Source organism: Cavia porcellus, unplaced genomic scaffold, assembly GCF_034190915.1.
Source record: "Cavia porcellus strain 051 isolate PalLab524CR breed Dunkin Hartley unplaced genomic scaffold, mCavPor4.1 scaffold_7, whole genome shotgun sequence".
In the NCBI taxonomy this organism is placed as follows: Eukaryota; Metazoa; Chordata; class Mammalia; order Rodentia; family Caviidae; genus Cavia; species Cavia porcellus.
Genome location: NW_026947490.1, coordinates 16,813,574 through 16,839,630, shown reverse-complemented (window position 1 = coordinate 16,839,630; position 26,057 = coordinate 16,813,574). Strand labels below are relative to the sequence as shown.

The 26,057-nt window shown below is 52.2% G+C and overlaps 1 protein-coding gene across 13 annotated transcripts; it reads left to right on the top strand.

The window, feature by feature from the left end:
* Positions 1-9,718: 9,718 nt before the first annotated feature.
* Dpf1 (double PHD fingers 1) lies at positions 9,719-24,196 on the top strand. 13 transcript variants are annotated; one of them, XM_063252664.1, is made up of 12 exons: positions 9,719-9,853; positions 16,231-16,391; positions 16,495-16,602; positions 17,869-17,996; positions 18,530-18,613; positions 19,408-19,486; positions 19,695-19,826; positions 20,676-20,726; positions 20,817-20,936; positions 22,142-22,254; positions 22,870-22,981; positions 23,126-24,196. In XM_063252664.1, exons 1-12 carry the CDS (start codon positions 9,822-9,824, stop codon positions 23,194-23,196), a joined length of 1,191 nt encoding a protein of 396 aa, XP_063108734.1. In that variant the 5' UTR covers positions 9,719-9,821; the 3' UTR covers positions 23,197-24,196. The 13 variants fall into 13 exon arrangements, with proteins under 13 accessions (XP_063108734.1, XP_063108739.1, XP_063108735.1 ...); XM_063252665.1 differs by having other exon boundaries at positions 9,720-9,853; positions 18,524-18,613; positions 22,900-22,981; XM_063252661.1 differs by having other exon boundaries at positions 9,720-9,853; positions 18,524-18,613.
* Positions 24,197-26,057: the final 1,861 nt, after the last annotated feature.

Genomic DNA, 26,057 nt, shown 5'->3' with positions numbered 1-26,057 from the left:
CCATGGACCAGCATTCTTTTGTTGTTGTTTTGAGACAGGGTTTCACTCTGCAGTTCAGGCTGGCCTGGAGCTTACTTTGTAAACCCAGGCTGGCTTCAAACTTGCAGCAATCCTCCTGCTTCAGCCTCCTTAGTGCTGGGATTACAGACATGTGACACCATACCCTGCTAGACTAGTGTTCTGAAGAGCAACCTGCCCCTTCATTGGTACATTTTGTTTTGTTTTTGAGACAGGGTCTCACTATGTAGTTCAGGCTGGCTTTGAATTCTCTGTGATCCTCTGTCACCTCGGCCTCCTATGGATTACAGACCTGTACCGCCACACCTGGCCTCCTTTTGCTTTTTATTGTTTTCAGTGCTGAGGGTGGAACCCAAGGCCTGCATGCTAGGCAAGTGCTCTTCCCCTTGAACTACAGCGCCAGTCCTAGCTGCGTGGGCCCAGGGTTTCTTCCCTTGCCTCCTGAACCCCTGACACAGTGCCTGGTGCACTAGTGCCCTGGTGCCCCTCATCTGTCCAGCAGAGCAGGGTGCCTTCCATAGTCCTCTCCCCCACTGGCCCTCAAGAGCTCCCCCGGCTGTGGTGGCTCCCAGTCGTCTCCAGCCACATCTCGAATTGCCCTCCACCCCTAAAGCAGTGACAGCACCTGGGTGTCTGATTCGAATCTCACACTGAGCTCCTGGTCTCTCTCCAGATCTCCTTGTACCCCAAAACTGGCCTGACCTCCGGGTGGCATCTTTGCCCCTCTGGCTGCTTCAGGCCATTGGACCTGAGTCATCCTTGACACTCCAGGGACCCCCTCAGATTCTGTGACTTCTCCACCCACAAATCCCATGCACTCCAAGGAGATGGGCAGAATAATGGGGGCCAGAGACATCAGATCTTTCCCCATGGAAGGGGGCACTCTGAGCCACCCCTTCAGCCCTTTCTTTTGGAGGGTATGGTGGGAGTGCCTGTTCCACCAGGTTGCTGTGGCCCCAGCGGCTCACAGCTAACAACCTGGCACCGAGATTAGAGCTGGTAAGGACCACAGTGAATATTTACCATGCAATAAAACACACGGGGGGCTCTTTTTTTTTTTTTTTTTTTTGTCTTTTTCCTTTTTATCGGTACCGGGAATCGAACTCACAACTGCCTGCTTGTAAGGCAGGCGCTTATGCTACTGAGCTAAATCTCCAGCCCCACCAGGGGCTCGTCTAAGTGTGTCCACACCACACACCTGAAAGGTTGAAACAATTGCTCCAATTGTACAGATGAGAACACCGAAGGAACCTCAAGGATTAGGAAACTGATCAAGCCTGCAGGAAACCCTGGAAGCTGTTCTGCTGATCCCTAGCCTGTGCTCAACCCTGCACCCTGCCTACCCAACCTGAGTAGAACACAGTTTTCAACTGTGCTTCTTTTTCTTTCATTACTTTCTTTCAAAACTTGTTTTTCTCTAGCCGAGCATGTTGGCTCACGCCTGTAATCCCAGCATTGGGGCGGGGGGGGGGGGCGCTGAGGTGGGAGGATCAGGACCAGCCTGGGCTACAAAGGGAACTCAAGGCCAACCTGAACTGCATAGTGAGACTCGCTCTCAAAGAAGACAAATAGAAACTGTTTTCCCCTAGTGCTAGGGATTGGACCTAGGGCTTCACTCATGCTAGGCAAATGCTCTGTTGGTGAGCTACAGCCCCAGTCCTTTATCTATTTATTTGGGGGCAAAGTCTCACTATGTCACGTAGGCTGCCCTTGAACTGTTGTTGACAATCCTCCTGTGTCAGTCTCACAAGTTGGATTACAGGTATGCAACACAATACCTTGCTTAACATTTTTATTTTATTATTTTACTTTTTTTTTTTTGCCTCCTGAATGCTTGGATTATAGGCATGTGCCACCACATCTTGCTAAAGATTTTATTTTGTGTCAGTCTCACTAAATTGGAGAGGCTGGCTTTGAATTTGCAATCCTCCTGCTTAAGCAGCTGGGACTATAGGCATGTGCCACTGCACCTGGCTTATTTCTTTTCTGTGTTCTTTCTGGATGACAACCAGATGCTCAAGACTGGGATCTGATGTAGTCAGAGACCAGTATAGGGTTGGGATAAGCAGGTATCTGGGTCTGGGAAGACAGGGTCTTGCTATGTAGCCAAAACTGGCCTTGAACTGGAGGAGATCTTTCTGCCTCTGTCTCCTGAGTGCTGGGATTACATGTATGTAGCACCTCACCCTGCTTTAGGCTGTTCCCAATAGTGAGCTTGCCAGGCAGGTGCTGTGCCTCTGAGTCATATCCCCAGCCCTTTTAGCCTGTTTTTTGTTTGTTTTGGGCAGTGCTGAAGATTAAAGCCAAGACATTCACACTGAGCTACATCCATAACCCTTTCTCTCTTTTTTCATTTTGAGATAGGGTCTTGCTAAATTGCTAAATTGCCCAGGTTGGGGCCAATCTTCCCATCTTTTTCCCTCCGCTTCTCAGAGTGCTGGGCTTATAGGTGTGCACCACCACACCTGGTTTACCCTGTTACTCCTCAAAAGTATGATTTGTGTTTTTTCTGGGACAGTCAGGGATTGAAAAGTCATCTTTCTATGAACTTGGGCCTATAGATGCCCAGTAAGTAACTAAAAGCAGAATAAAGGTTGACTTCATTTTGTAGCCTTTTTGTTACATAAAACTTTGGGTCAAATCCCTTCTCAGCTCTGCATGTAGCTATGTTCATCATTTGGGGAGTGTCTGTCTAAAAGTCGCAAAACAAGACTGATTCACCCTGATTTTTTCTTTTTTTTTTTTTTTTTGGTCTTTTTTGGTTTTATCGGTACCAGGGATCAAACTCACGGCTGCCTGCTTGCAAGGCTGCCTGCTTGCAAGGCAGGCGCTTATGCCGCTGAGCTAAACCCCCAGCCCCGATTTTTTCTTTTTTTGTACCAGGGATTGAACTCACCACCTCATGCTTGTCAGGTAGGCACTTATCCTGCTGAGCTAAACTCCTGGCCCTTCGCCCTGAATTTTTCATAAAACCTATCACATGCTCCCTTGAAACAGAGGGCAAAAAAATACAGAGCTTTATGGGGACCCTCAAGTGTGCCCAGCAGTCTCCAGCCATTGTCCTAAACCTATGATCACGATCACCTGCATTCCAGGAAAACCAGAGCCCCACAGCTGCAGCCACCAAGAACAGAGACAGAGGTGCCCTTTCCTGGGAACAGCCCCTCAGCCACAGGGAACCTGGATCCAGAGAACCAGGCAGGAAACATCACCCCTACTCTGGCCACCAGCTGGTCCTTAAAGCTGGCCTCGTGCCCCGCAGGGGGCCGATCTGATCCCCTTCTGAGGCGTGGTAGGCACTCCCACAATCTCAGTAGACAGCTAAATTAGGTGGACAAGGCTGGACCCTTGAGGAAGTCAGTGCAGATGGAAGTCAAAAACTGGCTGGAGAGGCTGGGAATTTAGCTCAGCGGCATAAGCACCTGGCTTGTAAGCAAGTGGTTGTGAGTTCGATCCCCGGTACCGGTAAAAAAAAAAAAAAAAAAAAAAGAAAGAAAGAAAAAAAAACTGGCTGGAGAAGCAATTGAAGAAGATTAAAATCACAATGGCCAGGTTTACATACTTCTCTAAGGAAGTCTCAGATTATTGGAACCACCCTTTTGAAATTTCCCATATAAATAAACCATTACCTCATTAGGCCTGGGCCATCCTCTCCCACCCACTAAGACTAAAAATGAACAACCAGGTTAATGATGACATCCACATGCTACTATTGGTCAATATTAGCTAAGTGGGTACACTTTTTTTTTTTTTTTTTTGTCTTTTTGAGACGGGGTCTCGCTATACAGTTCAGGCTGATCTTGAGCTCACTTTGTAGCCTAGGCTGGTCTTGAACTCTCAACGATCCTCCTGCCTCAGCCTCCTGAGTGCTGGGATTACAGGCGAGAGCCACCATGCCCAGCTCAGTGGCTACACTTGTAATCTTATTGATTGATTGTAATTTGACCCACCCCTGGTGACTTTGCTCTATTAAACTTTATCAGAGAAATGGGGTGCCTTGGCAACCCATTTGGGACCCTTCCTGTCTCTCAGAAGCTATTCCTAGTCTCCAGTAAATCTTCTTACTCTTTTTTTTTTTTTTTTTTGGTCTTTTTCCTTTTTATCAGTACCGGGGATCGAACTCACGACTGCCTGCTTGCAAGGCAGGCGTTTATGCCGCTGAGCTAAATCCCCAGCCCTAATCGTTTTACTCTTAACCTCTGTTGTTTCTTAGAATTCAGTCTTCGACTTCTGGAAACACTAGTTTACTATATCTGACATCTTAGTGGGAGCCATATTTTTGAAAGAGTTTTGGCCCAGACAGGACACTGTAGCTGGTAAAGCCAAGGAGCTCTATCTCCCCCACCCTTAGGAATTTACCTATGGCGCCAAACAAAGACCAATGTACTACCTGTACATCCCTAATGCCCCCTTAGGTTCCACCCCAAACCGGGGCTACTTATGTACCTCACTCCACGTGTTCCACGTAGAGATCTCCGACCCCGGGGTGGAGATGCTGTGCCCCAGGGAATCGGGGTGTCTGTCCCCGCATTCTCAAAATAAAGGTCATTTATATTTCATACTTCTTATCTTTTCAGCCGTCTCCGGTCCCCCACAGTTCTATCAATTTTCCCCTGTATCAATAGCACTCTGGGAGGCTGAGGCAGAAGGAACACAAGTGTGAGCTCAGCCTAGGCAATTTAGCAACTCAGGAGACTGTCTCTAAATATAAGGGCTGTGGGAGTAGCTCAGTGCAAAGACCCTGGGCTCCCAATATTACAGAGGAGACAGAGACGGAGAGAGAGACAGAGAGAGAGCGAGAGAGAAAGAGAGAGAGAGAGAGAGGAGAGAGATATAAAAGGAAGGGAAAGAAAGATTTGGGGGAGCCAGGTGGTGGGGCATGCCTATAATCCCAGCACTCAGGAGAACTGCTGTGAGTTGGAGACCAACTTGGGCTACAAAGTGAGTGAACTCAAGGCTATCCTGAACTGCATAGAGAGACCCTGTCTCCAAAAGATGAAACAAAACAAAACAAACTAACAAAGACTTGAGGGCTTGTTAGGGATACATTCTCAGATCCACCTGACACCTAGAGTCTGTAAGACCAGGGGGTAGCAGGACGAATCTTTTCCTCTGGGGCCTTTGGGGATCCTGACAGATGCCAAGCCAGTAGCTGAGGGGTGTGCTTTAGAGTGGGGTTCAAATCCTGGCTCTGGCCATTGGAATGCATGCTGGTCCTTAGCGAGGCACCGCCACTTTCTGCCCCAGCCGCTGCCTCTGAGCCGACCGCTCAGTCTGTAGGACTTGATGACGACACAGATTGGATGACAGCTCCACAGCAGTGCTGGTGCACAGGAGCAGCTAAATAAGGGGGACCTCATTTGCCATCATTTGTATTGCCGTTGCTGTTGTTGTCTGGGTGCTGTGTGGCCTCACATTGTCTGCATCTTTCCTGGACAGCATTTTTTTTTTTTTTTTTTTTTTTGTCCCTCAGAACTGGAGGGGGAGCCCAGGGCTGTTACACAGGGCTCCATTCTTCAGCCCTTTTTAACAGTTTGAAACAGGGTCCCCCTACGGTTATCGGGGTGTGTGTGTGTGTGTTGAACTTTCAGTCCTCCTGCCTCAGCCTCCCAGAGTGCAGGGACTGGGCAGAGGCTTCCGATGGCCTCCTCTGAACATCCTGAGGGACACGGAGCCTGTGCTGTGCGAAAGAGTGAGGGCAAGCGTCTACAGGGTGCCTTTGCATGACACTGGATCGGGCCACAGTGTCCCCTAGTGGCCAAATCCTTAGGCTCTATGGCCAGGAGAAATAACCAAACCTTGAAATTTCTCGGATCCCTCTTTGTCTCCAAGAGCCAAGTGACATGAAGATCAACCATCAGGGACCCAAGAGGTCAGAGCAAAGACCCTGCCTGGTGTCTGGAAAGGCCAGGAGGTTAAGAGTCAAAAGGATTCTCACACATGTCAAATGTCACCTCCTCCAGGGAGGCCTCCTTCATCCTTGGGAAGGGTTAGATCTGCTGAGATCCCACAGCCTCCTGTGTGTCCCTTGGCCCTGCCCTGAGTCCTCTGGGCTGTCATTCTCTGGTGATATGTCTGTCACCCTGCTGGTCAGGGGCCATCTGTGTCACAGCTGTGTCCTCAGCATGGCCACACAGAGCTGAGGACTGGAATGTCCTAGCAGTGAGTGAGTATACCTGATAACTTTTTGTGTCTCACTGCTCTGAAGCTGGAGCTTTGGACCCTCTACTGGAAACCTCTGGACTTTCTTGACAAAGTCACCAACCTGACCCACTTCCAAGAGTCCCTATGCGAAGGTCACAGGCTTGTGACGTAGGAGACTCTCAACCTGCCAAATGTCAAATACACTGAGTTCATGTTCTTTGAAATCAAAAAGTGAATTCTATGAAACAATGGAGGTTAAGAGTAGGAAATTTTATAGAAACAGAGATAGTTCCTGAGACAGGAAAGGACCTAAACGTGGGTTGCCAACAGGCCCACTTTTCTGGATTTTTTTTTAGTTCAGAGTCTCGCTGTGTAGCCTAGGTTGGCCTTGAACTCCTGGCACTCCTCCTGCCTCAGCTTCTTGAGTGCTGGGATTACAGGATTACCACCCCCAGCAGCTATCATCAATAGTTTTAGTCTTGGTAATTTTAGTCTTAGTGGATGGTAAGGGATGAAGCCATGCAGGCATCATGGAAGGAGCCCTGTAGGCAGAGAGAATAGCAGCAAGTGCAAAGGTCCAGAGGCTAAGGTACAGCTGTTCTGTTCTAGGAACAGGGTGAAGCTGGTGTGGGCAGAGCCAAAAGAATAAGTAAGAAATGCAGGAGGTTTGTAAGGAAGTTGGAGTTAGGTGTTGAGGGCACAGTAAGGCCTCTGCTTTATTCTAATTATGTAAGAAGCCAGTGAGTGTTTTTTCTTTGAGAATGTCACACTGGCCTTGACCTCACAATGTAGCCTAGGCTGGCCTCCAAATCTGGAGATCCTTCTGCTTCGGGCTCTGGATTGCTCAGCCACCTGCAGAAGTTTTGTCAGAGGAGTTTAATGATTATGTAGTGTTTTGATATAAAATCTAGCAATACTGTTATTCTCTGTTCAGAGTGATATTAATCTATTTTCTTTTAATTTCAACATACGTAAACATATGGACAGCTATTTCAAAGAGAATGAGGGACATTTTGGCAGCCATTGTTAACTCCCCTATTATCTGGTCTTGAAGACCTAAAATGCCTTCATCATCCTGTTCTGATCAGTTTAGTACTATTTTGTTGGGTATGTATTCACTGTGTGCGAAGATATGGACAACTATTTGGAAGAAAACAAGAGACAATATGATAGACAGTGAAGATCTCCATGGTCTTGCTTTGAAATCTGTGTTTCTTAAATTGTTTTCTTATGATCTGTTTTATTATGTTTAATTTTACCCTTTTTAAAATAAAAAAAAATTTTAAAACAACAGAGGGGTTTGATGCTGTAAAGGTTTTAGGTGGCCCCAGAATAGACCGAGGTGGGGGCAGGCGCCCATGGCAGCTGCTGGGACAGTAGGGAGGAGATTGGGTAGATCTTGGATCCATTTTGTAAATATAGAGATAATGGGATTTGTTGATGTGCTTGTGAAAAAGAATAAAGTCAAGGATTGAAAGAGTTTTGCCCTAGAATAAGTTGCAGAGGCTGAATTGGGGATGTTTACCCTGACGTCACTTCCTTCTTTCCCTATTACAACTACCTTTTTCCTTTCCCGGTGCGAGTAAAAAAAGTTCCATCAGCTCCTTGCAAGTCATCAATGCCCGCCCTAAGCACTAACCCCGTCAGAGGTTATATGTATAGACCATACCCCATGTTCCGGTCAGAGGAAGCCCAACTGCCTTTGGTTTTGGGCTCCTCTCCACGTCCTTGGAATAAGGGCTATTTTTTACTTTTGTATTTTTGCTCTTTTATTGCGCTGAAAAATGCTAATAAGGATGATTGTATTTAGGGCTAAATGCATTTCCTTTATAGCACTGAGTCCTCGATGGCTCAACAACCTTGTCTACCTATCACTCTGCTCTTTATGCTAGGTTTCCTACTAACTTTTGAGAGCAAGTCAATTTTGTCCCTACTCCCAGGGCCTTTGCACTTGACAGTTCCTGTGTCCAGGAATTATGGTTTCTCTTGTAGTCCAGTACTGGTAATGTCTCAGATCTCAGCTCAAAAGTCACTCCTCAGTGAAACTGTACAATTCAGATCATTTTAAAATTTTGAGACAGGGTCTTGATAAGCAGTTTAGGCTGGATTTGAACTTGCAGCTATCCTCTGGCCTCAGGCTCCCAAGTGCTGGGATTACAGGTGTGCACTACTGAAGTAGAAAAAAAAAAATAAAAACTAGGTAAAAAGGAGAGAAGGATGATTTTAAAAATTACACTCTTAAAATTTGCAGCTTCAGGACACAAGTCCAGTTTTGTTTATTCTTGTCTTTCTCTTCTCCCAAAACATGGTAAATTTAGGCAACTCCCTTTCACCTACAAATAACTTTGCTGTTCCCTTTTACTTGCAAATGGTCCTCTTTCACTTGGGAATAGACCACCTTTTAGGATTTTCCTGGTCAGTGGACCATTATCTTACTAATAAGGGTGGGCCACCCTCTCCCAACCACTCGGTCAGACTAAGACTGGAGGTTATCAAATTCCACAGATTTCCACCACCCAAAATACATAAAGATCTTCAGTTGCTGAGTATATCATGCTTCACTTTTTGAGCCACACTCTGCTCTTGACTGCATCCCAAGCTTGTGTCTAATGACCCTTCTCATGTCTATTTTATGGACACGTTTTGAAAATTCTTTTTCTGTGATGGGAGTCAACCAACCTGGACACTAATTTTATTTATGTGACAGGGTTTCCATATGTATAGTTCAGATTGGCCTTGAACTCACTATGGAGCCCAGGCGGCTTTGAACTCACAACAGTCCTCCAGAGTGCTGGAATTACAAGCATGTGCCATCCCACCTTGCTGCAGACTACTTTAAAAGGATGGGTTAGATTCTTTTAGCCTGGGGGACCACCAGACCCAACCCGGTGACACTCCCACACCCAGCCTATTTTATTTCCTAGTATTTATTATTCTCTAAAATGATCTTATCTAATGATTCTCTTGTTCAACTTCTTTCTCCACTGGAATGTCACTTTTTTGGGGAGGAAATGTCACCTTCTTTAGACCAGAGACTTTCTTTGGGTCACTGCTGTATTCCCAGTACCTAGAAGAGTGCCTGGCACACAGCAGACACCGAGTAGATGAACAAAGACATTGACTAACTCCAGTGTTTGTTTGCAGGCTGGCTTACACGTTAGAAACACCCAGGCAAGTAGGCACAAACAAGTGTACACGACAGACCCTGGGGTCACCCACATACCTGGGGGAGACCCGGAAGCTGGAGGCCACCTGCTTCCACGCGCGTGGTGTCGGGAGAATGAAGCGAGCCCCAGCTGTTAATGAAACACCTCCAGGGAGGTGGGAGAGGATGCTCTGGGGAGAGCCAAGCCCCGCCCTGTATCTCCAGCAGCCAATGGGAACGCGGGCTTCCCAACGCCCCCTGGGACGTGTAGTCCCGGCAGGGGAGCCCTGGGGCGGCGTGGCGCACCCCCAGACTCCACGTCCCGTCGTGCGCCGGGAGGCCCCGGGATTGGCTGAGCCCCGCCTCCGGCCCGCCCCGCTTCCCTCGCGCCGCAGCCCCGAGAATGAATGAAATCGTAGCGCGCTGGGCGGCAGAGCGGGCGGCGCAGGCCGGGCTGGGCCCGCGCGCGGCGGCAGCGGCGCCCCGGGCCGAAGGCGGCCCTGCCGAGCGGGCCATGGCTACCGCCATTCAGAACCCGCTCAAGTCGTGAGTGTCCCCGCCGTCCCCGCCCGCGTCCAGACCCCCCCTCCTGGGAGCCCCTCCCCTGCCTCCCTGGGGCTGGGGAGGGGGCGTCGCGCGCGAGGGCAGCGAATAGAGGCCCCCAGCGCGCCCCACGCCTGTGGGCCCTGTCATCCCCTCGGTCGCCTCGTGGGGTTAAGATCCAGGGCCCATCTAGGGTCGCGGGGGCGCCTCTTCTTTGTCGCTGTCAGTGAAGGAATGTGGTTTGGGCAAAGGGGTGGCGGAGGCCGGGTCCCCAACCTGGGCGGGAGTAGGGGCTTCTCCGCCCCCGTCTCCTCGGTGTCTCTGGGGTGAAGGCCCGGCCTGGGGGCGGCTGGGTCAACAACGCCTAAGTGTGAACCCAGAGCCCCAGGGTTTCAGCACCGCCCTCCCTCCTCGCGGTACCTTTCCCACTCCCTCGTTCTCTGGGGACCCCGGCCCGCACGGCCGCAGGGTGGGAGCGGAGACCTAGGACTCCCCCGTCCAGCCCCTGCCGCCCCCTCTCCTCGCTGGGTCTCAGGGACTCTCAGCTCGACGCCCGGGTCAGCGCGGACCGTGGCGTCCCTCCCGGTCCCCGCGCGGACAGCGACCAGGGCGCCTCCTGACCCCGAGGACCGACGCCTCCCGGGGAGGTGCTGGGAGCGCCCGCCTCCGGGATCCCCTCTTTTCCCGGTCGGTCTGTCCGAGCCTCAGCTTGCCTAGCTCGGGAGCTGGGAACTCAGGCGCCAGGTCCCCCGGCACCGAGCCCTCCTGACGCTGTCTGCCAGCCTTGCCCTCCACCTCTCTTCCCCCTCTCCCTTCGTGTCCCCTCCGTCGCTCTCTCTTCCGGCTCCCGGCTCCCGGGTCCCAGCGCTGTCACCTGCCTTTCCCGGGTGGTTGACAGCGGGCTTCGAGTGACAGCGCGCGGCCGCTCCCGCCCCGGGTCTTCGCAGGCGAGCGCTGCGCCGGCCTTCCCCTCCCTCCTCCCGGCCCGGCGGAGGAGCCTGCGCCGCACAAAGGGGCCCGGGCGCCCTCCCCACTCTTTCCCCCACCCCTTGCGCTGTGCCTTGACCTTGAGCACCGCTTGCTGGGGCGGTCGCCCGCACCCACCCTTTACAAGGACCCTGTCTGGGAACCGAACGAAAGTCCCCCCTCCCCCCGCGCCTCTGGTTTTGGGGTGAGTGGGGGTGGAGTGAGAGTCAGGGGAGGAGGGTGTGGGAGGCGGGGACTCGCAGGCGAGGGCCTTGGAGGGTGGCTTTTCTGTGAGGGAGGGGCTGGTCCTGGTCCCTGAGGGACTGTGGCTGATGGAAACACCTCCTCTGCCTCCCTCCCAACCTGAGTTGCACGATGTCTGTCCCGTGGGAGACACCCTCAGACTGGCCAGGAGTGGCTTCCTATGCAGGTTGGTGGATCCGCCGCCGCCGGCGCCGGGCCCTAAGCCCGACCCTGGCAGCCCCCAGGAAGGAGTACTCTCTGCTGCGGGGCGGGGCCTGGAGACCAAGGTCTGCCCCAGTGGGAGGGTGGGTGCCTCTCTTTGCCTCACTGGCAAGTGATCTGCATGTGTGAATATGGGAATTCACTTGCGTCTGAAGAATTCTGGAGTCAAATCCCCTTGGGAATGGAACCTGGAGCCTCAGTTTAGGAGTTCTGACTGTTTGACTGCACACCTCAGTTTGAGCCATTAATTCCTCCCTCACAGCCTCAGTGTTACCATCTGTGAATTGGAGAGTGTAACACTTATTAACTCATGGGGAGGAAGTAAAGTTTAAAGACTGATTTTTTTTTTTTTTTCTTATACTGGGGATTAAACCCAGGGCCTTCTTTGAGCTCCATCTTCAGTCTTTTCTTTTTCATTTTGAGATAGAACCTCACATAAATCACTTATTGCCTAGGCTTGTGTCAAATTCTTTCTTTTGACTCAGCCTCTTGGAGTCCTGAGATTACAAGCAAGAACCACAATGCCCAGCTCGACTGTGACCTTTGTAAAGCATTTAGTACACAGCCTGACCCTAAAAGTAGTGCTTAATAACTATTAATGCAGCCAGGTGTGGTGGCTCATGCCTGTAATCCCAGCACTCGTGAGGTTGAGGCAGGAGGATCATTGTGAGTTCGAGGTCAGCCTGGGCTACAAAGTGAGCTCAAGGCCAGCCTGAACTGCATAGGAGACCCTGTCTCAAAAAGAAAAAAAAAAAAAAAAGTTGTGCAAATACTGATATTGATTTGCACTATGCATGAGCTCCCACACAGGGCACTGTGGCTGGGGACAGGAGGATAATGGGGCAGGGGAGAGGATTGGAAGACCGGTGGATGTGCAGAGTGTGGATGGCCTGGGCTTCTGCTGGGGTAGTGGAAAGTCTGCATTTGAGTTCCATTTGATTGCACTGATGCTGTGGGGGGAAGGGGCAGGAGTAACCAGGCATCTGAGCCAGAGATGTGGGGAGCAAGTGGAGGAGTTACTGAGCATCTGCAGGGAGTTGGAGGTGAGAGCAGAAGGCAGTGAAGAGCTGAGCCTGGTGCAGGGCAGGGCTCACCATGAATAAAGTGGGGTGTGCTCTGAGGGCCCCTGAGACCGGAGTGGTTGTGGGAATGCCAGTGTACCTCACTTAATCCTCATGTCACCAGTCTCGGCTGAAGGCAAATTGAACACCCAGTTCCTCCTGGGATGGGGAAAGGACAGATCAAGCCTTCCATGGCTTAGACGAGGGGTGGTCTGCCAAAAGGTCTGAGTCAACAGGTGTATGGTGTGTGTGTGTGTGTATGTGTGTGTGTGTGTGTGTGTGTGTGTGTAGAAGTGACAATTTGGGAGCCCTGAGTGGGTCACAGGAGGGCTGCTATTCCCGTTCTGTCTGTTGGAGGCCCCCTGGTGGAAAGGGCCATACTGGTGCATGTGTTAATTCATGCAGAATCTGAATGCTGTCTCTGGAGAATGGGGCTGTGTGTGTATGTGTGTATTGACTGCGTGCATGTACCTCAGTAGGCAGCTCATTTTCTGGGGATTCTTTGGGGTACAGACTCTGTGGGTGACAGGGAGAGAAAAAGAGGTAAGGCCTCTTTGGGGGTGGATTTAGGCTTGTGGGTATGTGGATCTTTCCCTCAGTGTCACCTGCCAAGAGTTACCGGGGTGAGAGTATGTGAGGTCACTGCCTTGTCCATCAGAGTCCTTATCTGGAAAATGGAGATAGTAAGTTTCACTTTGAACTGTGCCTGGCACATAGTGGATGCTCAGTATATGTATGCATTCAACCTTTATTGAGCATTTACTATGTGCAGGCAATCATCTTTCTTTAGTCTTTTTTTTTTTTTTTTTTTTTATGATGTTGGGATTGAACCCAGGGTGTCACATATTCTAGACAAGTGCCCTATCACTGAGCTACTCCTAGTCTGGCAGTCTTCTTTCTAACCACAGTATCACCACCTTATGTTTCAATACCCATCAGATCATCTTTATACACATCAGATCCTCTCTGTGGAATAAATGTGTTCAGCACTCATTATCTGCTAGGTATCATTTATTTATTTTAGGTGCTTTTTTTTTTTTTTGGTAGCAGTGTTCGAACTCACAACCTCATGCTTACCAGGCAAGCGCCTGAGCCACTGAGCTAAGTCCCTGCCCTGCTATCCTTTATTTATTTATGTGCACTAGAGACTGAACCCAGAGCTGTGAGGATACTTGCTCTACCACTGGACTGTGCAGTCCCAGACCTTTCTGGGTACCTTTTTTTTGAGACAGGATTTTGTTGTAAGTTGAGGCTGATCTTGAACTGGTTTAGGTAATCCAGGCTGGCCTGAAACTTACAGTATACCTTTCCCTCAGCCTCCTGAGTGCTGGGATTAGAGGTGTGTGCCACCATGCCTGACCCTTCCAGGTATCTTTTTTTTTTCTTTCTTTTTTTTTGGTACCAGGGATCAAACTCACGACTGTGGGCTTGCAAGGCATGCACTTTTGCTGCTGAGCTAAATCCCCAGCCCCCCAGGTACCTTTTAAAAACACTTTGCCTATAGTTACTCATGTGATTTTCTCAACAGTCTGGTAAGCCATGATATTTATTTATTTATTTTATTTATTGTGGCACTGGGGAATGAACCCAGGGCCTTTCCTCACATTGAGCTAAATTCCAGCCTTTTTGCTATTTTTCATTTTGTGGCAAGGTCTTGGTAAATTGCTGAGTAGCGGGGTGGGGATTTAGCTCAGCGGCATAAGCGCCTGCCTTGTAAGCAGGCAGTCGTGAGTTCAATCCCTGGTACCGATAAAAACGAAAAAGACAAAAAACAAAACAAAAATTGAGTAGCCTAACTGGCTCCACTTGCCAGCCTTCTTCCTCAGCCTCTCAATGCTACGATTATAGGTATGGGTCGTCATACCTATTTATCATGCTTCTTTTACAAGTGAGGAAATTGAGGCTCAGGTATGTTAAGCCACTTGCCCAAGGTCACCTTCCAGCTAGTGGTCAGGCTAGGATTTGAAGCAAAGATGGGGTGGCTGCAGCTCCTTCTTTCTAGCACCACTGCCCACAGGCCTGAGACTGGAGTTAGTTCGGGCTCACTGAGAGTCGCTGAAGCGACAGACAGGCCTGAGACAGCAGAGTAGGGTACCCCAGAGTTGGGAGGGCCTGGGGCAGGCGTGGTGGCAGTGAGCGTGATTTTGGCACGGGCGTATGTGCGAGGTCTGTGTGGGTACCTACCTGTAAGGTGTCTGAGTCTCCTGGCAGGAGGGCGTGCCCGCCTAAGTAACTGTGTGAAAGTATAAGTGGGCGTGCGTGGGAGGGTGCAAGTTATGTGTGAATGTGTGTAAACTTCTACGTGAGGGTGTGCGCGAGGCCTGGTGTGCATGCAGGGTGTGCGCACGTGGGATAAGGACGTGTGTGAGTAACTATGTGCGCCCGTCCTCCCTGGGAGCTGCTGGCCTCCACTCGGGACTACCACTCCCAGCGTGCCCCGGGTGTCACGCCCCTCTGTCGTGATTGGCTGTGACCTGCATGCTCCCGCCCTTCAGGAATGAATGGATGGGCGGCCTCTACGCCCGCCCGACCGCTGGGAGGACCGACCCAGCAGGGACCTGCTGGGGGCAGGACCCGGGGAGCAAGATGGCCACGGTCATCCCTGGCCCCCTGAGGTGGTGCGGGCTGGTGTGAGCGTGGGAGGACGCGAGGGAGGGTCTGCGCGGGCATGTGTGTGAATGTGTGGCGGTTGGGGGTGGGGCCGATGGGTGTCAGGGGGGCTGTCACCGTGTGCCAGCCTGCACGGGGGTGTGAGTATGTGTGACTGTGGGTCTCTGGCAAGAATGATGTCCGATGCGTTGTTCCTGGAGGGGTGGAGCACGTGGGGGACTCTGGGTTCTTTTGGGGAAAGGGGGTCATAGTCCTCGTCCAGCGACATACCGTTTTGGGAGAAGGTGAAATGGCCAGGGGCCACCGGGGCCTCGGTAGATGCCAGTAGCCCACACTACCTTTGTCTTGGAATGTGGAGTATGTATGTCTGACTTATTTGTGGTTCTGTTTTTGAGATGTTGGAGACGTGTGTGCATATGTATAGGATTTTAAAAAATTTTATACTACATATCTTTGAAAATTTGGGACTTCTAGTGTATACACATGGCCTCATTTGTCTTGTTCTCTGTGTCTTTGGGAATGAAGGGATGCCTCTTTTTGTGTAACTATGGGTAGATTTGATTGGTCCTATGGTTTTATGTACAGGTATCTGTGGATATGTATTTTAGACACTGATTTCTGTGTTATGTATCTTTGTGAATATGTGCATGCCTATGTAAGATCTGAGTGATTTCTTTGTATTGTGCACTGTATGATTTATGTTGTGTTTTATTTGGATATGTATGTTAAGTGTATGTATGGATAATTCGTTTCTATAGTTCCTGTTTTTTGACATTTGTGTAACTGGATGCATAAATGTATGTGTATGTTATTTCCATGTGGTGAGTCTTTGTGGGTCATCTGTTTATATTGCGTGTCTTGGATTTGTGATGTGTATTTCGTGCGTAGATGTTTGTGTGGTCTGTTCCACACCATGTTATTGGAATATTTGTGTTTTTCAGGAGATATTTGTGTGTTCATGTGTGTGAGGTTCATCTGCGTGTCCTTTGTAAGTGTTGGGATATGTCTCTCTTTGTGTGTGAAATCCGTGTCTCTGCGATTTGTGTTGTGTGTCTGAATGTGGTGGTGTATGGCTGGGTCTCCTTATGTTTTTGTCTGTTTCTATATTGTGTACATCCACTTCATCGTGGGAGGCCTGCTGAGTTCCCGGGCTAGGGTCCCCTCCCCCACTCTGGGGCCAGGAGGGGTCAAGCTAGAGGACTGGTCGAGGTGAGGGAGAGTGCTGAGTTTCCCGCACCGCCCTTGCTGACAGCCGCCCGCCCGCTCCTCGCCCTGCAGCCTAGGCGAGGACTTCTACCGGGAGGCCATCGAGCACTGCCGCAGCTACAACGCGCGCCTGTGCGCCGAGCGCAGCCTGCGCCTTCCTTTCCTTGACTCGCAGACTGGCGTGGCCCAGAACAACTGCTACATCTGGATGGAGAAGACCCACCGCGGGCCGGGTACCCGCCAGGAGGGCAGGGCGGGGCGGGGCGGGGCGGGGCGGGGCGGGGCTCGGCTTGGCTCAGCGTCCCAGCTGCCTCCTTACAGAGCTTCTACCACCAGGTTTGGCCCCGGGACAGATCTACACGTACCCCGCTCGCTGCTGGAGGAAGAAACGGAGACTCAACATCCTAGAAGACCCCAGACTCAGGCCCTGCGAGTATAAGATCGGTGGGTGGAGCTGCACTACTGAGCCTGTTCAGAGCACCTTATGCGTGTCTTGGGTGTATTCCAGAGGTTGCACAGCTTTTAGTCACTGAGCCCCAGACGCGAGCCCAGGTGTAGGGAGGGCGTAGTGATGTATAGTAGGTGTGTCTAGGTATATGGTGTCTCTGGCCTCTGGCTGCATACCCTGCCAGTGAGCTGGGATACATCCAGTCTGGATTTATTCTTTCTGTGGGTTCCTGAGGGTGTCCACCTGTTTGGATGTGTCCAGTGCTTGTGTCAGCAGCACATGTACTGGAAGTCAGATGTGTCCAAATCTGGTGTTAAACTTTCTGTAGCTGAGCATACTACTGTCTCTTTCTAGGTATTTCCAGATATATCAGAAGTGTGTTTCTTCTGGGGTTGTCTCTGGCCTGTCAGAGTGTGTGGCTTTTCTGGAATGTTTCTGGGTATAGCAGATACTTCAGAGTGTCTGGGAGCTTCTCTTTTTTGTGTGTCTGGCATATTACATACATTTGTGGTCATATGTGCTATTGACAGTGTCTGGACTGAGTGTTTGAATGTGTCCAGGAAATTGAGAGACATGAGCTGTATCTCTGCCCTCCCAGGTTTGGGCATGGTAGAATGCTCATCTGTGTTTTCCTGTGCGTATCTGACTGCCTTGGTGGGGCTGCCTATGTATGTCCACGTGTCCACCTAAGTGCATTTCCCCTGCTGTGTCTGTAAGTGTTACAGGTGCAGCAGAGGCCCTACCTAGCTTTATGTCAGCAGGTCTGTCTTTCTGAGTGTCTGTGGATCTATTCAAGGGTCTAGCTGTATCTCTGCTGGGTGTCTAGGTGTATCTGTGAGTCTGGTTATGTTTATCTTCCAGTGTCTCTGTGCCACAGATGATCTGTCTGTGTCTCCCCTGCATGTGGCTGTGTGTGTTGTATTTGAGTATCTATATCTAAGTGGAGTATCTGATGTCTGGCTGGGGTTCCCTCTGCCTCCATGTGATATAGATATTTGTGAGGGTCTGGGCAAGGCTGATGTGTTGTTTGGAGGGTGTATTCAGAGTTTTGCCCATGTGTCCTCTGAATGTGTCTCAGGGTGCAGCTGGGACATCCCACAGTCTAGGGAATCCTTTCAAGTGTGTATGTTTGAGTCCTTGTGTTGGTTGTTTGCTGAGTGTGGGAAAGAAAGACTTTTTCTCCCACCTCAAGCATGCATGGTCCCCAACCTGGGAAGCTTGAGGACAGCTCACTTGACACTCTCTCCATGGCTTGTCCCCAGACTGTGAGGCACCCCTGAAGAAGGAGGGTGGCCTCCCGGAAGGGCCCGTCCTGGAGGCTCTGCTGTGTGCTGAGACAGGAGAGAAGAAGGTTGAATTGAAGGAGGAGGAGACCATTATGGACTGTCAGGTAAGACTGTCTCAGGGCACCCTGGTTGCAAATTCTCTCATTCCTGCCACCTGTACACCATGCCCCTGGAGCCCCCCATCTGTAGCAGTTAGGCCCCCTGATGTGTTTTTGGTTTTGGTGTTTTTTTTTTTTTTTCTTTTTGCTTGTTTACTAAGACAGAGTCTTACAGGTCTTGAACATGCTTATGTAGTCCAGGCTGGCTTCAAAGTCAGTGATCCTTCAGCCTCAGTCTCCTGAGTACTGGGGTTACAGGTGTTCACCACCATACTAGGCTTGTTTTTTGTTTTTGTTTTTTTCCTGGTCCTGGGGATTGAATTCATGACCTTGTGCTTACTAGGTAGGTGTTTTGCCACTGAGCTACATCCCCAGCATGTTTCTAGTTTTTTGAGATGGGGTCTTGCTATATAGTTTAGGCTGGTGTGGAACTTACTATGTAGCCCAGTCTGGCGTTGAACTCATGGCGATCCTCCTGCTTCAGCCTCCCTAAAAGCTCTCTACTTTCTTGACCTAATCTTCCTGATGCCCAGAAACAGCAGCTGCTGGAGTTCCCACATGATCTTGAGGTGGAAGACTTGGAGGATGACATTCCCAGGAGGAAGAACAGGGCCAAAGGAAAGGTATCACCTGAAGCTTCTCCTCCTCCACCCCCAGTGATAGATCCCATTGACTGAGCATGTGGGATGTCGGCCTCAGTCACAAGTGTGACCTCATTTAGTCCCCAGGGCAATTGGAAGGGGTGAACAATTGGTTCCTACCTGTTTTACAGATAAGGAACCTGAGGCTCCTGTACCTGAAACCATTTGCAAAACAGAGATTGGACGGGGAGTTAGAACTGTCTTCATAACTGCCACCGATAGGGAAGCAACTTCAGAGGAACTGCCATAGCTAGAAGTTTGCACAGTTGCTTCGGGAGGGGGAGATTTTGTTTTTGTTGTGTTTTCCTTTTTGAGACAGGGATGTAGCTCAAACTGGCCCTGAACTCACTATGCAGCTGAGGCTGGCCTGGTATTGAACCCTCAGTGACTCTCCTGCCTCAGCCATCTGAGTGCTGGGATTACAGGTGTGCCCACCATGCCCAACTTCAGGGGAAGATTTTATCAGTATCTGCTTTTTAGAGTAGTCTTGCCATGTAGTACAGGCTGGCCTTTATGTGGCCTAGGTTGACCTCAAACTTGCAGACCTGTCTCAGCCTCCTGAGTGCTGGGATTACTAGCGTGTGCTACCGTGTCTTGCAGTTATTATTTGTTTTTTGTGGTGCTAGGGATGGAACCCAGGTCCGTGCTCTACCACCGATCCACTCCCCAGACCCATAAAGCCAAATGTTGTTTTGTGCAATTTGACTTTCTTGTCCAAATAATGAAAGCTCCATTTCCTTGCCTTCTTGGTGCCTCACTCCTGACCCTTCCCCTAGGCATATGGCATCGGGGGCCTCCGGAAACGCCAGGACACCACTTCCCTGGAGGACCGAGACAAGCCGTATGTCTGTGATAGTGAGTCCTGCAGAGGGAGAAAGAGAGAGGGGAGCCTGGAGACCTCCCCTCCCCCTGCGGTCCTCCGCACTTTCATCCCCACCCCACCCCGGTATCCTGGCCCAGGGTGGGGGTCGCAGATCTCTGGCAGAGGTGGGTGGTGTGATCCTGGAGGCCAGGGTGGAGGCAGCAAGGACAGGGTGCTGACAGCTGTCCACTTGTCCTCCAGTCTGTGGGAAACGGTATAAGAACCGGCCTGGTCTCAGCTACCACTACACCCACACCCACCTGGCTGAGGAGGAGGGGGAGGAGCACGCTGAGCGCCACGCCCTGCCCTTCCACCGGAAAAACAACCACAAACGTGAGCCCATGGGCCTGCTCTGGGTGGTGAGGGCTCCCTGGGTAGGTGGGTGGGGGGTAGACTGAGGAGCCTGGTGGCGGCCCTGGAGAAGAGGGGGCGCATTAGATATTTCTGGAAAATCTCCAGCTCAGCTGTTCTCTCCCCCACCGACCGTGGGGATGCTGGCTCTAGGGTTGCCATGGTAACCAACCATCTCCCTCACTCTGGGCCGGGCGTAATATTTCTGGGTCTGATTTATTGTTTCAATTAAAGCTTGGGGAGGGGGGTGATAGATGACTCCTCTCTCTCCTCAAGCCTCCCTTTCTCTCGGCATTAGCCAAGGGGCAGGGTTTGTGGCTCAGGAACACTTGGTACCCACCAGTCCCCATCCCGTGCCAGCCCTGACACTGAGCAGCGGGGGAGGGGAGTGGTCCTCTGCTGTCTCTTGGAGGGAGAGGGCAGAGTCCTCAGGCCAGGCCCACTGTACCCCCAGGCCCCTCTGTGCTTCCAAGCTTTCTTCATGATTTCAAACCAAGTCTTGGCCAGAGGTATCTACTGAATTTTCCACCAAGACCAGGCTTAGTTAGGGGTGGCTGCCTGGGAGATCTGTCACTGGAAAGTGATAGGGAGTTCCTAAAGCTGTATTTATTTACCAAGTTTTTACCCACTAAAGAGGACATGTCAGTTGTCCCAAAAAGTTGGGAGTCCTGACTAGAATTAGCTTTTTTTTGCTATTGGCCATAGCTCGGGGTGGTTACTATCTCTTCCCACCTCTCCATGTCAGACTGAGGGCCCAACCCCGAGGCTGAGGCTGGGGGCAGGTGGAGCCTTGCCTGTGGTGAGAGCCCCTCTCTGTCCCCTCACCCCCAGAGTTTTACAAAGAATTGGCCTGGGTCCCTGAGGCACAAAGGAAACACACAGGTAGGGATGCCTCCCTTTGCTCCTCCTGCCGCAGCAGCCTTTCCCTGGTGTCCCTGCCTGCCTCGGGCTGACCCACCTGCTGTCTTTTAGCCAAGAAGGCACCTGATGGCACTGTCATCCCCAATGGCTACTGTGACTTTTGCCTGGGTGGCTCCAAGAAGACCGGGTGTCCTGAGGACCTCATCTCCTGTGCAGACTGTGGGCGATCAGGTGACACCACCCTCAGAGGTTCCTGGGGCTGGGAGGAGGACACCCGGGAGTCCAGGTCTGGAGGATGGGACATAGGGGTGAGGATACTGTGGCTAAGCAGAACAGTGGTGTTGACACAGCTGCTAAGGACTGTGGGAGACGCACTGGGCTCTGCGGGGCTCAGGGGATGATGGGATGTGGTTGTCATGGAATATATATGCTTATGGCCTTTGGGAGTAGTGAGAAGGCCTGGGAGCACAGCTTAAGGGTAGGTCACTTGTCTAGCACGGTATGTGCAAGGCCCTGGGCTCCATCCCTAGCTAGTACCTGCCAAAAATAAGAGAGGGAAGGTTGCAAAGGCTCTGTGGGTAAGGGGCTGAGATATGGGAGTGATAGATGGCTGTTCTTTGGGCATGGTGGATAACAGGATGTGTTTTCTGTAGAACTGTGGTTAATAGAATGTGGTTTCCCATGGTGGACTCATGGGTTATAGACTGGTTGCTTCAGCACAGTGGGTAATGAATTGTGGTTGCCATAGCATCATGGGTAGTGGCTTGTGGTTGTCATGGCAATTCAGTATAATGGAATGTAGGTAGCTGTTAGAGCACAGGGGCAGTGGCTGTATACCACGGAAGGTAGCGGTGGGGATTGGGGACTGCAGGCAGTGGCTGCAGGTATCTGTACAGGAGCAGTTGAGTGACTAATAGATTGGCATGGCAAGTATTATTAGTTTGGTTGCTGTGGCATCCTGTGGAATGGATGTTGGCTGTGTGGAACTGAGTGTGGGGGGCTTGTTGTGGAAGGTGGTTGCCATGGCATTGTGGCTGGGAGAATGTGGTTAACAGGCTGGGTTTGCCATTCTGCTGTGGGTAATGGAATGTGGCTGCCTCAGCATGGTGGTTAACAGGCTGTGGTTGCCACTGTGTTGTGGGTGGTAGACAGTGGTTGCCACAGCACTCTGGGTAATGGAATGTGGTTGTCATAGTATTCTGGGGATCAGATTGTGGTTGCTATGGTAGCTTGGTGGGAGAGTGTGGTGGCCTGGTACTGTGGCTCTGGGTACAGTTGCTGGGCATCACCTGCAAGGCCGGGTCAGGCTGTAGCAGCTCATCCAAGCCAGGGGAGCAGTTGCCACCATTTCTTCTCTAGGGGTCAGTGTGAGCCACAGGGGGCCCAAGGGGGTCCCTGATGACTCCCTAACAGCATCCCTGCCCCATGGCCCCCAGGACACCCCTCGTGTTTACAGTTCACGGTGAACATGACGGCAGCTGTGCGGACCTACCGCTGGCAGTGCATCGAGTGCAAATCCTGCAGCCTGTGCGGCACCTCCGAGAACGACGTGAGTGGGCGCCCACCTTCCCAGACGTAGCCCAGCCCCTCTCCCCTGGAGCCTAACCTTCCCTGGCCGGCCTTGGGGACACCAGTAAGGGGCCTGGTTGTTATCATTGGTGCCCATTAATTGAGCCTGGCACTTCATACTCTGCATCTCTTACACCGGTAGGTACAGTACTGCTCTTCCCACGTCACAAAGAAATAGCTCAGAGAGGGAAAACTACCTGCTGGGGTCACACAGCTAAGAAAATGGTAGCGCTGCGGTTTGTTCGAGACAGGGTCTTACTATGTAGCCCAGGCTGGCCTTGAACTTGCAGCAATGCTCCTGCTTCAGCCTCCTGAATTCTGGTATTACAAGGATGTGTCACCACACGTGATGTAGAGTCAAGATTTGAACCCACACCCACTGATTCCAGAGCTGGTCGAAGATCATCTTAGTATCATTTAATGCTCTGGTTTTATGAAATTCGGACTGGAATTGTAGGCTGTCAGTCCTCAGGCCGTCTGTTGACCAAGCTGATTGCATGATTGCAGCCACTGTGTTGGGACAGACTCCCCCAGCCCCTTTGACCCAGCCCCTGCCCCAGCCCCCCACCCCGGTTTCTGGTGCCCGTACCCCCAGGGTGCCAGCTGGGCGGGTCTCACCCCCCAGGACCAGCTGCTGTTTTGTGATGACTGCGATCGGGGTTACCACATGTACTGCCTGAGTCCCCCCATGGCGGAGCCCCCGGAAGGTGAGAGAGGTGGGCGCGTGTGGGGGTGGCTGGTTGGAGAGCTGTCTTCCTAGTAGGCAAAACCATGTCCTCTGGGGGCGAGGGATGGGGGCCACCCTCTTGGACTTGGCCTAACTCCCTTATCTGTCTCCTACACTTGTGCAGGGAGTTGGAGTTGTCACCTCTGTCTCCGGCACCTGAAAGAAAAGGCCTCCGCCTATATCACGCTTACCTAGGCCTGGCTCTGGTTCTCCCGGACTCCAGGGTGGTGCTGCCCACCTGCCTCAACATCTCTCCCTCCCAGGTCTGCTCCCCAGAGGGAGGGCAGGGTAAAGCCCAGAGGGGCTGGGCCACCCTCCCCTCTGCAAGTGGAGCCTTGGCCATGGGCATCGTGGGCCCAGCAGGCCCTCTCCTTCCCCTTCTCCCTCCCCATCCCTTGGCAAATGGGCACCAGGGGCTTCTGCTCCCCTCAAAGCCATACCCCGCCTCTGGGCGGGCACAGGGGGGTAGCGGATGCCAGCTGGGGGCATGGACAGAGCCTTTTTCTAAAGAAAAAGACAAAAAGTTAAAAAAAAATTAATATATACAAAGAGTCCTGTGAGGACTGGCTGGGTGGAAGGGGCACTGCCAAGCATCCACTGGGCACCCGTTTATGCCAGCTTCCTGTCTGGCACCCCACCCCATTTCTGGAGTTACAGCTGTCCCACCTCCCCCCTTGAGGTGGGCACCATCCCCCCTGGTGCCCAGGGCTGGTGGGCATGGTGTTCACCCTGCCCCCTCCTGGTGACCACCATGGATACTGCATGGTTTTGAACTCTGTTCCTGCCCCTCCCTGATAGCCCCCGTCCTGCGCCCACCCAGTGCCATGGTGGCGGGTGGCTGTGGGGCCAGGTGTCCCCACTGGGTGCCTGCTGCCGGAATGAGAAGCACATACTGCAACAGACTCTCCCTCCCCGCTAGCCCCGTTCCCTCCCGGCCAGGCCGGGCTGCCCTCTGCCACCCTCACTGGCCATTTTGGAGGTAGTGAGGGGGCATGGTTGTTTCTTGTGGTTGTGTGTGTTTGTTGTTTGGGTTCTAAAAAAAGGGAAATTGAGACTGCAAGTGGGGGAGGTGGCGGTTAGGGGGATTCCCCCATCCAGGAGTGCTCCCCCCTTGTAACTGAGTCTCCTTCATTGCCTGCCTCTGCTGTGAATTAACTTGTTCTGTGTATTAAACTGGGCCTGACCCCTCTGCCCACGCCTGCCTCCTTCTCCGGCCTGCTGTGGGGCAACACCAAGCAGCAAGCGGGGCCTCGCAGGGGGTGAGCGGCGCCAGCCGCCACCTCCACCACCTCCCGGCACCCGCCTCTCAGGCTTTGTCCCAGCTCCTCCCGGCCTCTCCGGAAAGGAGAAGAGGGGGATGGGGTGGAGGGGGCTCCCGCCCAGCCAGCTGTGGTTGCCCTGGCAACGGGCTGCTGCAGCTGCTGTGGGAGGTAGGGAGGAGGGCGGAAGGAGGGCGGGCTGGGGGAAGGGAGGGCTGGAGAGGAAGGTGATGGCCCCTCCTGGGCTGGAGGGGGGGCAGGGGTGTCAAGAAGCCTGGTGGACACCCGGGGTGGGCAAAGAACGATGGGGAAGGGGGGAAGGACTAGAAGATGGCTGGGGAGCAGGAGGAAAACAGAGACTGGGGTGAGGCGAGGTGAGGAGTGCGGGAGATCCGGGACACGATCAGGAGGAAGATGATGAAAGTCACAGTTCATGAGAGAAGCAGAGAAGAGAGGAGGGCTGGGAGAGGACAGAGATGGAGCTGTAGTGGCAGAAAGGGACAGCAGCAAGAACCACCTGGAGGGAGAGGCGCTCGGGAGAAGCAGCAGAGGCTGTTTTGGGGGGAGGGTCGGCAGGGGAGAGTCTGGGAGCCAGAACCCCAGAAAACAAATGCGCAATGAAGTAAAGGAAGGCCGTGGGGTGAGGGAGCAGCAGAGTCCTGGGACAAAAGACTGCTGCAGGATTTAGGGGGCCACGAGGAAAACCTGGAGAGGGCGAGTGTGGAGACCAAACCTGGAGGAGGGAGCCTGAGAGGAGGTAGGGGAGGGCCCAGAAGGCCCAGAGAAACGGGAAAGGACACGGTGCGCGTGGGGGGTGCTGGGGTCGCTGGGGCATCTCCCAGGTCTGCAGCCCAGGCCGGCCAAAGGAGAGGCAGCAGCTAGAGGCCTCTGGGACGCTGGAGAAAAGGAGCCGGTCATTCCTGATCACTCCCGAGGGCCTGGGTGCCATTGGGTTGGCCAGTGCACCTCCCCTGGATGGAATTGGGCAGAAGACAGTTTGTGGCCTAGGGGGTGTGAGTCAGAAGCATTGGGCTCAGAGGCAGTGACAGGTAGTGGCTGAGGAGGGGTGGGAAGTCCCCATCAGTGTCCAGAGGCCAGCGAGACCCAGGCAGACTCATCAAGCCTGTCCCCAAGGGACTGGACCTGGGACCCTCACGTGGAATTCTCAGAAAGCTCAGGACCCACCTGCAAACAAACGCTCAAGCACCAGACCAGACAGGGGTGAAAGCTGCCCTGTAGCCAGGAGGCCTCAGAGCAAGGCTGAACCCTGGCTGAGGACACAGGCTGTCAATATCTGTGTGGCAACTGGTGTGAAGAAGGGAGGCTGTGCTGTCTTTACTTGGCCTGGAGGTGGCTGTCGATCCCATGTCACTATAACCAGCAGAGTCCAGCCCCTTGGGACAGACTGAAGGCGAGGGGATCATAGGGACAGGCCCTGTGGCTAGGGAACAAGATGCCCTGACTTGGGAGTCTGTCAGAAACAGTCAGAGCTATTGGGCTAGATTTTTTTTTTTTTTTTTGGTGAGATGGTCTCACTATGTAGTTCAGGATGGACTTAAACTCACTAGGTAACCCAGGGTAGTCCTGCTGACAATTCTTCTGCCTGTCTTCTCAATGGTAGGATTACAGGCACACACCACCACACTCAGCTTATTTTTGAAAGGTCTCTATAGTCCAGGCTGGCCTAAAAGTTGAGATCCTCCCGAGCCTGGGATCACAGGTATGTACCACTATGCCCAACTAAATTTTTTTTTTTTTTTTTTTTTGTCTTTTCCGTTTTTTTATCGGTACCAGGGA

Coding starts and splice junctions, on each gene's coding strand:
- Dpf1 (XM_063252662.1), top strand. CDS start 14,821: ATGCTCCCGCCCTTCAGGAATGAATGGATGGGCGGCCTCTACGCCCGC. Junction 16,392..16,494: donor GAAGACCCACCGCGGGCCGG/GTACCCGCCAGG, acceptor TTCTACCACCAG/GTTTGGCCCCGGGACAGATC. Junction 19,487..19,694: donor CAAGCCGTATGTCTGTGATA/GTGAGTCCTGCA, acceptor CTTGTCCTCCAG/TCTGTGGGAAACGGTATAAG.